The sequence below is a fragment of the Pelobates fuscus genome, chromosome 7 (assembly GCF_036172605.1).
Source record: "Pelobates fuscus isolate aPelFus1 chromosome 7, aPelFus1.pri, whole genome shotgun sequence".
Classification (NCBI taxonomy): domain Eukaryota; kingdom Metazoa; phylum Chordata; class Amphibia; order Anura; family Pelobatidae; genus Pelobates; species Pelobates fuscus.
This window is the reverse complement of record NC_086323.1, coordinates 207,273,979-207,293,082: the sequence shown is the minus strand read 5'-3', so window position 1 is coordinate 207,293,082 and position 19,104 is coordinate 207,273,979. Positions and strand designations below refer to the sequence as shown.

Sequence of the window (19,104 nt, the reverse complement as noted above, 5' to 3'; positions counted from 1 at the left end):
TGTCAGATTATTCAATAGAGGGAACTGTCAGGGTTATTCAATAGTGGGAATTGTCAGATTATTCAATAGAGGGAACTGTCAGATTATTCAATAGAGGGAACTGTCAGATTATTCATTAGAGGGAATTGTCAGATTATTCAATAGAGGAAACTGTCAGATTATTCAATAGAGGGAATTGTCAGATTATTCAATAGAGGGAACTGTCAGGATTATTCAATAGAGGGAACTGTCAGGGTTATTCAATAGAGGGAATTGTCAGATTATTCAATAGTGGGAATTGTCAGATTATTCAATAGATGGAACTGTCAGGATTATTAAATATAGGGAATTGTCAGATTATTCAATAGAGGGAATTGTCAGATTATTCAATAGATGGAACTGTCAGGATTATTAAATAGAGGGAATTGTCAGATTATTCAATAGAGGGAATTGTCAGATTATTCAATAGAGGGAACTGTCAGGGTTATTCAATAGATGGAACTGTCAGGATTATTAAATAGAGGGAATTGTCAGATTATTCAATAGAGGGAATTGTCAGATTATTCAATCGATGGAACTGTCAGGATTATTCAATAGAGGGAATTGTCAGATTATTCAATAGATGGAACTGTCAGGATTATTAAATAGAGGGAATTGTCAGATTATTCAATAGAGGGAATTGTCAGATTATTCAATAGAGGGAACTGTCAGATTATTCAATAGAGGGAACTGTCAGATTATTAAGTGGTGGGAATTGTCAGATCATTCAATAGAGGGAATTGTCAGATTATTAAATAGAGGGAATTGTCAGATTATTCAATAGAGGGAACTGTCAGGATTATTAAATAGTGGGAATTGTCAGATTATTCAATAGTGGGAATTGTCAGATTATTCAATAGATGGAACTGTCAGGATTATTAAATAGTGGGAATTGTCAGATTATTCAATAGAGGGAACTGTCAGGGTTATTCAATAGAGGGAATTGTCAGATTATTCAATAGTGGGAATTGTCAGATTATTCAATAGATGGAACTGTCAGGATTATTAAATAGAGGGAATTGTCAGATTATTCAATAGAGGGAATTGTCAGATTATTCAATAGATGGAACTGTCAGGATTATTAAATAGAGGGAATTGTCAGATTATTCAATAGAGGGAATTGTCAGATTATTCAATCGATGGAACTGTCAGGATTATTCAATAGAGGGAATTGTCAGATTATTCAATAGATGGAACTGTCAGGATTATTAAATAGAGGGAATTGTCAGATTATTCAATAGAGGGAATTGTCAGATTATTCAATAGAGGGAACTGTCAGATTATTCAATAGAGGGAACTGTCAGATTATTAAGTGGTGGGAATTGTCAGATCATTCAATAGAGGGAATTGTCAGATTATTAAATAGTGGGAACTGTCAGATTATTCAATAGAGGGAACTGTCAGGATTATTACCCCCTTAAGGACACATGACGGAAATATTCCGTCATGATTCCCTTTTATTTCAGAAGTCGTGTCCTTAAGAGGTTAAATAGTGGGAATTGTCAGATTATTCAATAGAGGGAACTGTCAGGGTTATTCAATAGAGGGAATTGTCAGATTATTCAATAGTGGGAATTGTCAGATTATTCAATAGATGGAACTGTCAGGATTATTAAATAGTGGGAATTGTCAGATTATTCAATAGAGGGAACTGTCAGGGTTATTCAATAGAGGGAATTGTCTGATTATTCAATAGTGGGAATTGTCAGATTATTCAATAGAGGGAACTGTCAGATTATTCAATAGAGGGAACTGTCAGATTATTCATTAGAGGGAATTGTCAGATTATTCAATAGAGGAAACTGTCAGATTATTCAATAGAGGGAATTGTCAGATTATTCAATAGAGGGAACTGTCAGGATTATTCAATAGAGGGAACTGTCAGGGTTATTCAATAGAGGGAATTGTCAGATTATTCAATAGTGGGAATTGTCAGATTATTCAATAGATGGAACTGTCAGGATTATTAAATAGAGGGAATTGTCAGATTATTCAATAGAGGGAATTGTCAGATTATTCAATAGATGGAACTGTCAGGATTATTAAATAGAGGGAATTGTCAGATTATTCAATAGAGGGAATTGTCAGATTATTCAATAGAGGGAACTGTCAGGGTTATTCAATAGAGGGAATTGTCAGATTATTCAATAGTGGGAATTGTCAGATTATTCAATAGAGGGAACTGTCAGATTATTCAATAGAGGGAACTGTCAGATTATTCATTAGAGGGAATTGTCAGATTATTCAATAGAAGAAACTGTCAGATTATTCAATAGAGGGAATTGTCAGATTATTAAGTGGTGGGAATTGTCAGATCATTCAATAGAGGGAATTGTCAGATTATTAAATAGTGGGAACTGTCAGATTATTCAATAGAGGGAACTGTCAGGATTATTAACCCCTTAAGGACACATGACGGAAATATTCCGTCATGATTCCCTTTTATTTCAGAAGTCGTGTCCTTAAGAGGTTAAATAGTGGGAATTGTCAGATTATTCAATAGAGGGAACTGTCAGGGTTATTCAATAGAGGGAATTGTCAGATTATTCAATAGTGGGAATTGTCAGATTATTCAATAGATGGAACTGTCAGATTATTAAATAGATGGAATTGTCAGATTATTCAATAGAGGGAATTGTCAGATTATTCAATAGATGGAACTGTCAGGATTATTAAATAGAGGGAATTGTCAGATTATTCAATAGAGGGAATTGTCAGATTATTCAATAGAGGGAACTGTCAGATTATTCAATAGAGGGAACTGTCAGATTATTAAGTGGTGGGAATTGTCAGATCATTCAATAGAGGGAATTGTCAGATTATTAAATAGTGGGAACTGTCAGATTATTAAATAATGGGAATTGTCAGATTATTCAATATTGGTAATTGTCAGAATATGCAATAGTCGGAACTGTCGGGATTATTAAATAGTGGGAACTGTCAGGATTATTAATTAGTGTGAATTGTCAGATTATTCAATAGAGGAAACTGTCAGATTATTCATTAGTGGGAATTGTCAGATTATTCAATAGATGGAATTGTCAGATTATTCAGTGTTGGGAATTGTCAGATTATTCAATAGAGGAAACTCAGCATTATTAAATATTGGGAATTGTCAGGATTTTTCAATATATGGAACTGTCAGATTATTAAGTGGTGGGAATTGTCAGATTATTAAATAGAGGGAATTGTCAGATCATTCAATAGTGGGAATTGTCAGATCATTCAATAGAGGGAACTGTCAGATTATTCAATAGTGGGGATTGTCAGATTATTCAATAGAGGAAACTGTCAGGATTATTCAATAGTGGGAATTGTCATATTATTCAATAGATGGAATTGTCAGAATATGCAATAGTGGGAACTGTCGGGATTATTAAATAGTGGGAACTGTCGGGATTATTAAATAGTGGGAACTGTCAGGATTATTCATTAGTGGGAATTTTCAGATTATTCAATAGAGGAAACTGTTAGCATTATTCAATATTGGGAATTGTCAGGATTTTTTTTTTTTTTAAAGATTCTTTATTTTCATTTTTCATTGTCAAAAGTCGTATGAACGTTTTTACAGAAAAAAAAAGAAGTTGTTTTTTTAGGTTATAACAGTAAGGTACGACATTGTTTTGTTTACACATAGATCTGGCATTTTGTTTTTGGTAACATACTCTATACCTTCCCTTGAGGACCTTCGTTTATGAGAGGTCGTTCGTGCAACCTCGCAGATTGTGTTGTCAATGTACATGTTTTGTTGAGGAGGTCGTGGTTGGGGTATGAAGTCCCTAGTTGGGTAGTGGTCCAGGTTGATGTTTTTTTGGCTAAGAGAGGTGGTATAGTTTGTGTGTTTGTTATGCCAGGGGTTTTGGTGGTGGTCGTTTTTTTTTGGGGGGGGGTGTTGGCTGTTGTAGAGGTTGCAGCCTTAGGTTGTTCGTTGGTTACGGCTATGTCAGCAGAGCCTGGCATTTGGGTTTGGTGCTGTAGTCAAGAGGGCAGTTGGGTAGATGGGGTAGGTGTCTTGGGAGGTAGGGAGAGAGGTTACCTAGTGGGAGGGTTAGGTGATGCTGCCCCCCTGGGTATTCCCCCCGGACCCCAGGTAGGTTGGGTTGGGTTGGGGATTGGCTGGGCGAGCGTTAGTCGCTTCGCTTGTTGCAAGTTGGTGGTGGTGGTGTGGGGTCGTTGTAGGTCACCATGGGAGAGCGCTATGTCCTTCTAGCCACGGGTCCCAGACTTTGTGAAATGATTTTGGGGTGTCGTGTATTTGCGCTGTCAGTTTGTCTATATCTACGCTGTCCGTGATTTTTGTGTATTTGAGGGTGAGTGGGTATACGTTGTGTGGACCATGCTTCCGCAATTGCTCTGCGTGTGGCTAGGGCCACTCTTGCAATGAGTTTATTTTCGCTACGGGTGAAGGTGTCTATGGGTTTGGAGAGTAGAAGGGCCCACGGGTCTAGAGGTACAGGTTTGTCAAGTATTCTAGTTAGGAGAGTCGTGATTGTTTCCCAAAGGGGTGTGAGTTTTGGGCATGTCCACCAACAGTGGAGGAATGTGCCAGTTTCGCCACACAGTTTCCAGCAGAGGTTAGTGGGGCTTTGTTTCATTGCCTTTAAGCGGCAGGGGGTGAGGTACCATCTGAAGAGCATTTTGTATGCCTGCTCTTGATGGGTGACGCAGATTGAGATGGATTTAATAGATGCCCAGATGTCAGCCCAGTCAGTGGTGTCTTCGAGGGGTCCTAGGTCTTTTTCCCATGCTGTGATGTATGGGAGGGCTACCTGAGTGTGATGTGTGGTTAGTGTCGTGTATAAGGTTGATATTTGGCTCTTTCTGGATGGTGAGTGGAGGGTGTCTCTTTCAAACCCGGTCAGGGTCGAGGTGGCTGCCATGCGGACTGTGTCCGTTGCTGCGAAGCTTCGGAGTTGGAGGTAGCGGAAGTAGTCATATGTAGTTAGGGTTTCGGGGTTGGGGATTTCCGTGTATTGCAGGAGCTTGCCATTGGGGTAAAGGTGTCCTAGTCTGACTATGTCCCTGTCTTCGAAGTGGGCATAGTGTCGCGGTGTGAGGCCTGGTGGGAACATTTTGTTACGGAGGATTGGGGTGAGGGGCGAGAGGCCCGTGGATAGGTCGAATTTGTCGCTGAGGCGGTCCCAGAGGTCCAGGGAGTGGGTGATCGTTGGGGAGGTGGGGGGTGGTAGTGGTCTGTGCTGTTTCGGGAGCCACATGTATTGGGAGGGGTGGTCTCGGCCAAAGATGAGGTGTTCTAACCCATCGTTTGTGTGTGTGGGGAAGATGCCAATGTTGGATTTGCGTGAGGTGGGCTGCATGTAGGTAGTGTGTGAGATTGGGAAGGCCTAGCCCTCCGGAGGGCTTGGGTACGTATAGTGTGGACCTACGGACTCGGGGTTTCTTCCCGTTCCAAATGAATCGGTCTATGGCAGTTTGTAGTTGTTTGAGGTCCATTTTTCTACAAGGGATGGGTAATGCTTGGAAGGCGTAGAGGAATTTGGGCAGGAGATTCATTTTGACTGAGTCTATTCTTCCTAGCCAGGAGATATTCATCGGTTTCCAGCGTTCTAGGTCTAGGAATGCTTTCTGGAGTAGTGGAGGGTAGTTGGCTGCGTAAAGGGCGGTGGTATCGCTGGTGATTTGGACACCTAGATAAGTGATTGCCGATGGGCAGATACGGAAAGGGAGTTCCCGTTTCAAGGTGTGGATAATGGGTTCTGTGAGGTTGAGCGGCATGAGGTCTGATTTAGTGGCATTGAGTTGGTATCCCGAGATCGTTGAGTTGTCTTGTAGGGTTGTTAGGAGGGCGGTTAGGGTCAGAATGGGGTTGGTTAGGGTGAGAAGGATGTCGTCTGCGTATGCTGCGACGGTGCATGTTTCATCCCTGACCCGGAGTCCTTCAATGTGTGGGTTGATACGTATGGTCTCCAGAAGGGGTTCGAGGGATATGGTGAATAAGAGGGAGGACAGGGGGCAGCCTTGACGGGTGCCGTTCAGTATAGGAAAGGAGGGAGGGGTGGTGTTGGGGATTAGTAGTTGTGCAGTCGCGCGTGGTACATTGCTTGGAGAAAGTGGGTAAGTTCTTGTGGGAATCCGAATTTGCGGAGCACTGCGAAGAGGTACCCTCCCATTCCCGCCTCCCTCCCCCACAGTCATAACGCCTTCCAATGTCTCGCCTCCCTCCCCTGCGGCCATAATACCCACCCATTCCCGCCTCCCTCCCCCACAGTCATAACGCCTTCCAATGTCTCGCCTCCCTCCCCTGCGGCCATAATACCCTCCCATTCCCGCCTCCCTCCCCCACAGTCATAACGCCTTCCAATGTCTCGCCTCCCTCCCCTGCGGCCATAATACCCACCCATTCCCCGCCTCCCTCCCCCACAGTCATAATACCCTCCCATTCCCCGCCTCCCTCCCCCACAGTCATAATACCCTCCCATTCGCCGCCTTCCTCCCCCACAGTCATAATACCCTCCCATTCCCGCCTCCCTCCCCCACAGTCATAATACCCTCCCATTCCCCGCCTCCCTCCCCCACAGTCATAATACCCTCCCATTTCCCGCCTCCCTCCCCCACAGTCATAATACCCTCCCATTCGCCGCCTTCCTCCCCCACAGTCATAATACCCTCCCATTCCCGCCTCCCTCCCCCAAAGTCATAATACCCTCCCATTCCCCGCCTCCCTCCCCCACAGTCATAATACCCTCCCATTCCCGCCTCCCTCCCCCACAGTCATAATACCCTCCCATTCCCCGCCTCCCTCCCCCACAGTCATAATACCCTCCCATTCCCGCCTCCCTCCCCCACAGTCATAATACCCTCCCATTCCCCGCCTCCCTCCCCCACAGTCATAATACCCTCCCATTCCCCGCCTTCCTCCCCCACAGTCATAATACCCTCCCATTCCCCGCCTCCCTCCCCCACAGTCATAATACCCTCCCATTCCCGCCTCCCTCCCCCACAGTCATAATACCCTCCGATTCCCCGCCTCCCTCCCCCACAGTCATAGTACCCTCCCATTCCCCGCCTTCCTCCCCCACAGTCATAATACCCTCCCATTCCCGCCTCCCTCCCCCACAGTCATAACGCCTTCCAATGTCTCGCCTCCCTCCCCTGCGGCCATAATACCCTCCCATTCCCCGCCTGCCTCCCCCACAGTCATAATACCCTCCGATTCCCCGCCTGCCTCCCCCACAGTCATAACGCCTTTCAATGACTCGCCTCCCTCCCCTGTGGTCATAAAACGCTCCCATTCCCCATTTCCCTCCCCCGCAGTCATGCCGCCCTCCACTCCCCCACCTCTAAAAGGCTATTTGCGTCTCATGCTGATCTCTCCCATTGAACATGACTCTTGGCAAAGTTTCCGGCTGCAAATTCAGAAACCTCAGAGATTATTTTTTAAATAATTTTTTGCCGACTATTTTTTTACATATTAACTACCGTATATAATAAAGCAAAAATGTGTGTGAAAACCTGGATAAACACTGGTGGAAAATGTGTTTTATTAATTTTAACATTTCAGTTCATCAAAAATTCTAAAAATTATCAATTTAGAGCAAAATGAAATCTTAAAATATCTCTTTCCGTTGGGTAATTCGGACGCCCAGGAGAAAGTTCTGCAATTTCACATTAATAATCCCACATCACTAAACAGCTGAAAGATGAAATAAAGAACATTGCGTCACCCGGGTTTGAGCGTTCCCCCATTTAGGAGATAACTCCCTAGTTTGCTATCATTCTGTGACATGGCCATATTCAGGCAGCTATCTACTAGACGCAGCTCCCTCCCTATATTGGTAACTTTCACATATATGTATGTAGCAGGTGTGTGCTGTGTATATAGGATGCTTGTGCTGCATGTACCTGTATATAGAATGTATTTAATATGCACAGATAAGGGAGCTCTCTACTAAACAGCTGAAACAGCAAAATTAAGAAGAGCCCTTTTGATTAATTTTGCTCTTTCGTTTCCTTAAAGAAATACAAAGATGGAGTACCAGGTCAGGTGACCCGTTCAGATTGGCGTTAAAAAGTCGTTTTATTCACCGTTCCTTCATGGCCGGGCAGGTCTCACCGCCTCCATGGCTAAGATCCATAGGAAAGCTCTGGGAGGCTATTGCGATCGCTCTATAGGGAGCTTTCAGTGTCTGAACGCAGGAAGAACCTCGAGTGGCCGCCTGAGTAACTGCACCTAGAGGTGTTACTAGGTACCAATGTAAACACTAACAACAAAATTAGCCCGGCACTTAAACTCCCACTACTCCTGGGCAGCAACAATGACCATAGTACATGCCAGCTACAATACGTACAATAGAAACCAAAAAAGTTCCCTGTCAGGGCCAGTATTAGGCCATTATGTGCCCTGTGCGACAAGGCTTCACGGCGCCTCCCCCCCGCCACCCCCATCCCCACCATGTTGCCTGTATACAGTCACACACACAGGCACTGGCAGACAGTCACACAAACAGTTACAAGCAGACAGTCAGACACACTCAGTTACAGGCAGACAGACAGACAGACACACTCAGTAACAGGCAGACAGTCACACATGCTCAGTTACAGGCAGACAGTCACAGAGCCAAACACACAGTTAAAGACAGACAGTCACACACAGTTACAGGCACACAATCATGACCAGTTACACACAGCAGACAGTCACACATGCAGGGAGGCAGTCACACACACACACACACACACCCTCCACAGAGGCAGGCAGGCAGACACACACACACACACAGGCAGGCAGTCTCACACACAGGCAGTCAAGACAGTCACACGCAGGCAGACACACAGACAGTCACACAGACAGACAGTCACACACACACAGAGCATCCCAGGAGCAGTAACCAGCCGGTTATATCCTCCTCGCTAACACTGGACACCGGGCAGAGAGAATCTGTAACACAGCTCTACAGCCATATTGATCTCTAGGTATGGGCCGCATGTTTGACATTGCTGGGAATTGTGCTATCAGCTGTTCCATGATAATACAAAGTGACCAACATTGAGCGGCATTCCTCCGAGATAAGGAAAGAGCATTAACACCATTTGTTTCTGCAGCCGGATACCTAGCATGCTTTACAGAGAAGGTCGTCATGTAACCTCCTGCCCCCCCAATAGCTGTTATATTCAATTATTATTAATATTATTATTTTATTATTTATATAGCGCCATCAGATTGCGTACCCATGTACTGCTTGAGACGGTATAGTACGGGCATGTAGGTTTCTATAGTAACTGTAGCTAAAATGAATAATTAAAACACTGAATTAATAGAAAAAACAATATAAATTAGTACAACATTAAGTAACAAAGTGAGAAATGTCTGACCATTTAACTTGATTCTAACCGGCTATTAGCGAGGGTCGTTCCCGCCTGTCGATGTAAGAACATCAAGCTGTGACAAATTGTTTACAAAATCTAGCATTAGTGCATCGTGCTCTATCAGCGTAACTGTCTGTCATTCGGTTTGTCTTCACTGCTACGGTTTCTCTAGTTTGTGCAGTGGTTATGGTTGACTGCGTTTTTTGGATCTGTTTGGGAATTTTATGATACCTTTGCTATTTATTAAATTTCTTAATAGAAATTAGGGAAGTTTGTGTAGACGACCTCCTTCAAATGACCAGGAAAGGTCCATCCAGTTTGACGGTTTCCAAGCACATCCTGGGGTCCAGCTCTAATTAAAGGTCCCTGTCACTTCTATTGACCCGAGATAAATAAAAGAGAGATACTGCAGCTTGCTTCCATATACACTAGTATCTACAGGGCTATTTACTAAAGTGACAATTTTCAGGAATGCACGGTGAATTATAAATTTCAGGCCAGAGTTGCTAAACTGGAGAGCATAGCTGACTTAGATCACTTTTCCAAATTTGGCTAGTTTGATCTTAGAGGAACACTATAGCGTTGGGAATACAAATGTGTATTCCTAACGCTATAGTTCCATAGTCACCATTTAGGTGACCGGACTAGCGCTGCCAGGGTTAAAAGGGTGACCTGACGCAGCGTTTTTTCCCCTTGCAGCGCTGGTCTCACGTGAAGCTCCACCTCTTTGGCCGAGATCCATCAAAGCTCTCAGCGACAGCCAGTTCAATGCTTTCCCATAGAATGCGTTGGGAGGTTAGTGCGCATGTGCGGCAAACCGCCACGCTACACCAATCAGATGGTCTCTCTCAGATAGAGACAGGTTAACCGTGCAGTGAAAACATTGCCGTTCCTTAGACTGTTTTACATTGAAGGGTTAAAATAACAGGTACACGCACCCATTATCAAAGTGTCCCTTTACATTTCAAATTCACCTTGAACTCTCACTTTAGTGAATATATATAGCGAATATATAGTGTCTGTTTTCACATCGGGCTAGTGTAGTTGTAAACACTTACAGTGTGTCTTAAAGTCACAGTGCACAGCCCGTATTTATACATTAAAAATCACTTTATTTTAAACATTGATTTCGGGCCGTGAAACACTGAATCTTGCAGTTTAAAGTCATATGTATGCTATATTGTTTTTTAGATTTCGATGCGTTTTGGTTGAGGGGGGATTATTTGGTTGTATAGTGATTGTGTATCTGTATTTTCACATATATATTTTATGATTGGTTTTATTGAGCTGGTATTTGTCACAAGTGTCTGAAATGGTTAGACAGTTTGTGGACACCTGGGGCCATAACCACTACACTGCGATGCAGTAGTCATGGTGTCTAGAGTGCCCCTTTAATTTTGTCCTCTATATTATAATTAATTTGACAAAACAGAAAATATTCTAAAAAGAAAAAACATGGGGTGTATTCACTAACCTGCGCATTGTAGTAAATCGAAATCTGAATGGCAGGATTCAGACAAAAGTAGTTGTTTTGGACAGATTCTCTAACTGAAATAGTCACAGCTCGGCTACTTTAGCCTGAATTTTGCAATCTGGTTTTCATTCCACTCCAATTCGGAGTTTAGTGAATAACCATTTGTGTGTGTTTTTCCATTTTACCCAAGGTTAGATTTTAGGTCGCTGTTTTGCTAATCGAGCGTAGGAGTGTCACCCCCTGTGTCCCATGTCATGTAAGAAGGGCCAGCAGCGTGACAGTAATGAATCTGACGGCAGCTGCTCTGATAACGATATGCTGTGAGTGACACCAGGGGCTGACATGATCCATCGACCTGTGAGCCAGTGAGAAGACAGACTGATATTTCATATATAGACTGAGCTATAATTAGCCATGTTACTAAGCTGCTAACGCAGAGGCTCTTAGTTACTCCAACGTTAATGCAATTACTTCCTACTTAATAAAATGTTATTAAACATACAGCAATGGCCTTTACAAACTGAGACCATTTTATGTCTAATCTTTAGTAATTTAAAAGGACTCAGCAGATTGGTAAATCTTCATGCCACGAATACATTGTGCAAAACCCAAGCTGTGAATATTAACTGGGTTATTCATATAACTGGGTGAGACCTGGCAGGTAACCAAGCTGTGAGTATTAACTGGGTTATTCATATAACTGGGTGAGACCTGGCAGGTAACCAAGCTGTGAGTATTAACTGGGTTATTCATATAACTGGGTGAGACCTGGCAGGTAACCAAGCTGTGAGTATTAACTGGCAGGTAACCAAGCTGTGAATATTAACTGGGTTATTCATATAACTGGGTGAGACCTGGCAGGTAACCAAGCTGTGAATATTAACTGAGTTATTCATATAACTGGGTGAGACCTGGCAGGTAACCAAGCTGTGAATATTAACTGGGTTATTCATATAACTGGGTGAGACCTGGCAGGTAACCAAGCTGTGAATATTAACCGGGTTATTCATATAACTGGGTGAGACCTGGCAGGTAACCAAGCTGTGAATATTAACTGGGTTATTCATATAACTGGGTGAGACCTGGCAGGTAACCAAGCTGTGAATATTAACTGGGTTATTCATATAACTGGGTGAGACCTGGCAGGTAACCAAGCTGTGAATATTAACCGGGTTATTCGTATAACTGGGTGAGACCTGGCAGGTAACCAAGCTGTGAATATTAACTGGGTTATTCATATAACTGGGTGAGACCTGGCAGGTAACCAAGCTGTGAATATTAACTGGGTTATTCATATAACTGGGTGAGACCTGGCAGGTAACCAAGCTGTGAGTATTAACTGGGTTATTCATATAACTGGGTGAGACCTGGCAGGTAACCAAGCTGTGAATATTAACTGGGTTATTCATATAACTGGGTGAGACCTGGCAGGTAACCAAGCTGTGAATATTAACTGGGTTATTCATATAACTGGGTGAGACCTGGCAGGTAACCAAGCTGTGAATATTAACTGAGTTATTCATATAACTGGGTGAGACCTGGCAGGTAACCAAGCTGTGAATATTAACTGGGTTATTCATATAACTGGGTGAGACCTGGCAGGTAACCAAGCTGTGAATATTAACTGGGTTATTCATATAACTGGGTGAGACCTGGCAGGTAACCAAGCTATGAATATTAACTGGGTTATTCATATAACTGGGTGAGACCTGGCAGGTAACCAAGCTGTGAATATTAACCGGGTTATTCATATAACTGGGTCAGACCTGGCAGGTAACCAAGCTGTGAATATTAACTGGGTTATTCATATAACTGGGAGAGACCTGGCAGGTAACCAAGCTGTGAATATTAACTGGGTTATTCATATAACTGGGTGAGACCTGGCAGGTAACCAAGCTGTGAATATTAACTGGGTTATTCATATAACTGGGTGAGACCTGGCAGGTAACCAAGCTGTGAATATTAACCGGGTTATTCATATAACTGGGTCAGACCTGGCAGGTAACCAAGCTGTGAATATTAACTGGGTTATTCATATAACTGGGAGAGACCTGGCAGGTAACCAAGCTGTGAATATTAACTGGGTTATTCATATAACTGGGTGAGACCTGGCAGGTAACCAAGCTGTGAATATTAACTGGGTTATTCATATAACTGGGTGAGACCTGGCAGGTAACCAAGCTGTGAATATTAACTGGGTTATTCATATAACTGGGTGAAACCTGGCAGGTAACCAAGCTGTGAATATTAACCGGGTTATTCATATAACTGGGTGAGACCTGGCAGGTAACCAAGCTGTGAATATTAACTGGGTTATTCATATAACTGGGTGAGACCTGGCAGGTAACCAAGCTGTGAATATTAACTGGGTTATTCATATAACTGGGTGAGACCTGGCAGGTAACCAAGCTGTGAGTATTAACTGGCAGGTAACCAAGCTGTGAATATTAACTGGGTTATTCATATAACTGGGTGAGACCTGGCAGGTAACCAAGCTGTGAATATTAACTGAGTTATTCATATAACTGGGTGAGACCTGGCAGGTAACCAAGCTGTGAATATTAACTGGGTTATTCATATAACTGGGTGAGACCTGGCAGGTAACCAAGCTGTGAATATTAACCGGGTTATTCATATAACTGGGTGAGACCTGGCAGGTAACCAAGCTGTGAATATTAACTGGGTTATTCATATAACTGGGTGAGACCTGGCAGGTAACCAAGCTGTGAATATTAACTGGGTTATTCATATAACTGGGTGAGACCTGGCAGGTAACCAAGCTGTGAATATTAACTGAGTTATTCATATAACTGGGTGAGACCTGGCAGGTAACCAAGCTGTGAATATTAACTGGGTTATTCATATAACTGGGTGAGACCTGGCAGGTAACCAAGCTGTGAATATTAACCGGGTTATTCATATAACTGGGTGAGACCTGGCAGGTAACCAAGCTGTGAATATTAACTGGGTTATTCATATAACTGGGTGAGACCTGGCAGGTAACCAAGCTGTGAATATTAACTGGGTTATTCATATAACTGGGTGAGACCTGGCAGGTAACCAAGCTATGAATATTAACTGGGTTATTCATATAACTGGGTGAGACCTGGCAGGTAACCAAGCTGTGAATATTAACCGGGTTATTCATATAACTGGGTGAGACCTGGCAGGTAACCAAGCTGTGAATATTAACTGGGTTATTCATATAACTGGGTGAGACCTGGCAGGTAACCAAGCTATGAATATTAACTGGGTTATTCATATAACTGGGTGAGACCTGGCAGGTAACCAAGCTGTGAATATTAACTGAGTTATTCATATAACTGGGTGAGACCTGGCAGGTAACCAAGCTCTGAATATTAACTGGGTTATTCATATAACTGGGTGAGACCTGGCAGGTAACCAAGCTGTGAATATTAACTGGGTTATTCATATAACTGGGTGAGACCTGGCAGGTAACCAAGCTGTGAATATTAACTGAGTTATTCATATAACTGGGTGAGACCTGGCAGGTAACCAAGCTGTGAATATTAACTGGGTTATTCATATAACTGGGTGAGACCTGGCAGGTAACCAAGCTGTGAATATTAACCGGGTTATTCATATAACTGGGTGAGACCTGGCAGGTAACCAAGCTGTGAATATTAACTGGGTTATTCATATAACTGGGTGAGACCTGGCAGGTAACCAAGCTGTGAATATTAACTGGGTTATTCATATAACTGGGTGAGACCTGGCAGGTAACCAAGCTATGAATATTAACTGGGTTATTCATATAACTGGGTGAGACCTGGCAGGTAACCAAGCTGTGAATATTAACCGGGTTATTCATATAACTGGGTCAGACCTGGCAGGTAACCAAGCTGTGAATATTAACTGGGTTATTCATATAACTGGGAGAGACCTGGCAGGTAACCAAGCTGTGAATATTAACTGGGTTATTCATATAACTGGGTGAGACCTGGCAGGTAACCAAGCTGTGAATATTAACTGGGTTATTCATATAACTGGGTGAGACCTGGCAGGTAACCAAGCTGTGAATATTAACTGGGTTATTCATATAACTGGGTGAAACCTGGCAGGTAACCAAGCTGTGAATATTAACCGGGTTATTCATATAACTGGGTGAGACCTGGCAGGTAACCAAGCTGTGAATATTAACTGGGTTATTCATATAACTGGGTGAGACCTGGCAGGTAACCAAGCTGTGAATATTAACTGGGTTATTCATATAACTGGGTGAAACCTGGCAGGTAACCAAGCTGTGAATATTAACTGGGTTATTCATATAACTGGGTGAGACCTGGCAGGTAACCAAGCTGTGAATATTAACTGGGTTATTCATATAACTGGGTGAGACCTGGCAGGTAACCAAGCTGAATGGGCCCTAAATGTGAAATTCACTTTATATTCAGTCTGGATTCCTGTCGATTCTCACTTTAGCAACGAACCCTTTTTGTGCATATTAAAAGGAAGGTATACCCACATCGATGTAATGTTATTTGACACAGTATCACCATATTCCAAGTGGGGATAGAACGGTCTCCTCCACCTCTCTCAGGCATTTGACACTTGGTAAGTTGCTTAGTAACGTACACAGCTCACATTCCGCAACGCACGTAACACCGAGTATACACATTCCTGCTGCACTAACAAGATGTACATTGCTAGAATACAAAATGTACGGCTGTCTGTTTACCTATCACGACCCATCCCGACCCGTTACTTCAGGTACACCAAGATGCCAGGTTTTAGACATCGATAGAATCCTTGGTAAACGCTGACCTATTGTGTAGCACTGATAGACCTGATGATACCTTATGAATAATAGGAAATATAATATTAACCACAAATTATGGGATATTGTCTATTAATATTTAAATATACCGCTCAGTCACGGGAAGGTTGGCAAGGGGGGCGGAATTGAAATCGCCCCCCCCCCCCCCCTCGGCCACAGCTACATTGATCGAAGGCTGCAGCCTTAAAGCATTTCTGATTAAAATAGCAGGAATTGTACCGAGTCTTTGCTAGCCCAGCACTGTGTGGACCTGCTGGTCTGCAATCCTAAATATGGTGAGGCATGGGCTGACCCCCTGAATTCTTGGTGGAATACAGTATCTAACTGACGGAGGATGTCACACCTCGCGACTCCAGCAGCCTCTGGGAGTAAAAATATGTACAAACAAAAATCCATTTATTTTAATTACCACAAAGGCCAAAGATTGTCAACCGTCCAATGAACCCCTCTTCCATTTTATAATCAGAGAATATGCTCTAAATATGGAGATTGCAGCTACATAGCCCATAGCCAGAGCCAATCGCACTAACAAATACATGGTCACTTACCTGAGAGGAGAAATACATGGTCACTTACCTGAGAGGTGAAATACATGGTCACTTACCTGCAAGGTGAAATACATGGTCACTTACCTGAGAGGTGAAATACATGGTCACTTACCTGCAAGGTGAAATACATGGTCACATACCTGTGAGGTGAAATACATGGTCACTTACCTGTGAGGTGAAATACATGGTCACTTACCTGAAAGGTGAAATACATGGTCACTTACCTGAAAGGTGAAATACATGGTCACTTACCTGTGAGGTGAAATACATGGTCACTTACCTGCAAGGTGAAATACATGGTCACTTACCTGTGAGGTGAAATACATGGTCACTTACCTGAGAGGTGAAATACATGGTCACTTACCTGCAAGGTGAAATACATGGTCACTTACCTGAGAGGTTAAATACATGGTCACTTAGCTGCAAGGTGAAATACATGGTCACTTACCTGCAAGGTGAAATACATGGTCACTTACCTGTGAGGTGAAATACATGGTCACTTACCTGTGAGGTGAACATGAAATGTCAGATGGTTTGCAGCTGCAGACAATTAAACCAGCACGAAGACAGCTCATATATTGTCACTAGGGCCTGTGTGAGGTGTATTAGTGTCTGGATGGAGAGGTCATTCTATAGAATAGTGGGTGATAATGATTAGTTGCACGGTTAGTTATTAGTCATAGGTCTTCGTCTATGGCATTTTTGCCATAAATGTGCATGTTACACGTTGGCATGGAGTCTCCTCAGCAATCTGGTTAGCAGTCTGAGTTTCAAATAATTCTATTTTGAAAGTTTGACCCCAATCGGTTGTTGACTATAATAAGCGAAGGCGTTTATTGCTCGTTGAGTACGTTGGTGCTTCAAGCAATCGACAATGGGAATTTAAAGGACATTCTAAATGCATCCTCAAAAATCACTGGTTTATTCTTCAAAGAAAATCTGGGTTTTGGGAATGTCATAGAAAGAATGGTGAATAGAAATCTGTTTTAGAGTAAAAATACGGCCAAGTGCAGAAAAAGCTCCAGGACATTCCACCGACCTACTGTCCGTAGAGCTTTCTTTGTCCGCGAGCAATCCACTTCATTTTACAGATGGTCGGATTCTCTTAAGATGCCATCGACGCTGTATTGAGGGTTTTAATGTAAAAACTACTTGAAATACTTGTGTTTTCGGATATTTGTTACACAGTTTTCTGTCACACGGCATGTTTTGTAGGTCGACCAGATGATGTCTCCATACTGAGATCTTCATCTAGTTTTGCTACAGTCCTCCATTGCAGGAATGTTTCCCTCTGTTCGGTATATTTAGGCAGTGCATAATAATGGTATGGTATTTAATATAAATTATCCGTTTATAGAGCCACTGGAAGCATATCTGTTGTCGATTTTTACAGTTTAAGTATTATGGCCTTACATGTTGAATTGCCTTTGAATTCTTCCTTTAGTGAATAACTCTGTAGCTGTGACAAATATAGATAAATAAAAATGGTCAAACACCTTGATTGCCGGTAGTGTTTGCTTTACACTAACATTTCAGTCCCTGTGTGAACATGTAGGGCAGTGAGTACTGTATAAATGGTGTCAATTTACACAATTATAATGTTAGAGTTTGTCTGCGAAACAATCTATACACAAAATAGCCATTTTATGATACCTTTATATACCAGCTGTGCATTCCTTGCTATAAAGAAATGTTATGTTAAAGGGACACTATAGTCACCAAAACAACTTTAGCTTAATGAAGCAGTTTAGGTGTATAGATCATGCCCCTGCAGTCTCACTGCTCAATTCTCTGCCATTTAGGAGTTAAATCCATTTGTTTATGCATTCATAGTCACACCTCCCTGCATGGGACTTACACATCTAATGTGTAACTTTCTTTATTGCACAATTTGTTTAATTTAGAATGTCTTATCTCCGGCACCAGGGGTGCCCAAAAGGTAGACCCACGGATGTTTTAGATCTACAGCTTCCATGATGCTTTGTCATTCCAAAGGCATGCTAATGGTATGCAAAGCATTATGGGAATTGTAGTTTTACAATATATGGGGATCTGCCTTTTGGGCAGCCTTGGCCTGTACTATTAATAGCCTTCTAGATCCTACAGGGGCCTTATATGTGTAATTAAAGTTCAATTTACAGAGCAAGAGATAAAAAAATTCTAAAGTAAGCTAACATCTGATTGAAAATGAAACAATTTTTTCCATGCAGGCTGTGTCAGTCACATTCAGGGGAGGTGTGGCTACAGCTGCATAGACAGAAACAAAGTGATTTAACTTCTAAATGGCAGTAAATTGAACACCAAAACTGCATCATTAGGTAAAGTTGATTTGGTGACTATAGTGTCCCTTTAATTTATTCCCCACTTCGGCTACTATGTCATACTTTAGATACGTGCTGTCTGCCATATCCAATAGCATGTTTGTACTGCTGACGCTTTGGATATTGAATACTAACAGGATATTCACTAACGTGACAATTGCAGGACATTTAAAGTGCATTTCAGGTCAAAACAGCCAAACTGAACAGTTTTGCTTTTTATATATGAGCATCCAGTGTCTCATTTGAATGTCCACACTTTAAGAAATTGCCTCATTCCTATTTTGTCACACTTTGTCTGTATATTCTGAGGAGCCTTGTTTATCTGTAGAGTTGACATTTCTTTTTACAATCTTTGACCTTTTCGTATTTGATGTAATCGTGCTATTTAGTCATCAATTGACGTTTTACCTTAATTTCTATCCTCTAGAATATTGAGCTCAAAGTCGAAGTAGAAAGCCTTAAACAAGAGCTTCAGGAGAAGCAGCAGTACTTGGATAAGACCTGGTAGGTTGCAACCGACCTAATGTATGGTTATTGTACATTGTGATATGATCTCACACAGACGACAACATTAAATGGAAGTAGACTGAATACCATGCCATGCTATCTGCATTGAGACCT

The 19,104-nt window shown here is 42.4% G+C and overlaps 1 protein-coding gene across 2 annotated transcripts in view; it reads left to right on the top strand.

The window, feature by feature from the left end:
- The window catches only part of PDE4DIP (phosphodiesterase 4D interacting protein), a 297,818-nt gene that overhangs the window by 92,528 nt on the left and 186,186 nt on the right, over window positions 1-19,104 (top strand). For both annotated transcript variants that reach the window (XM_063427119.1, XM_063427118.1), the window contains one exon: window positions 18,911-18,987. In XM_063427119.1, the coding sequence (XP_063283189.1) occupies window positions 18,911-18,987 (77 nt within the window). The remainder of the gene's footprint in view (window positions 1-18,910; window positions 18,988-19,104) is intronic.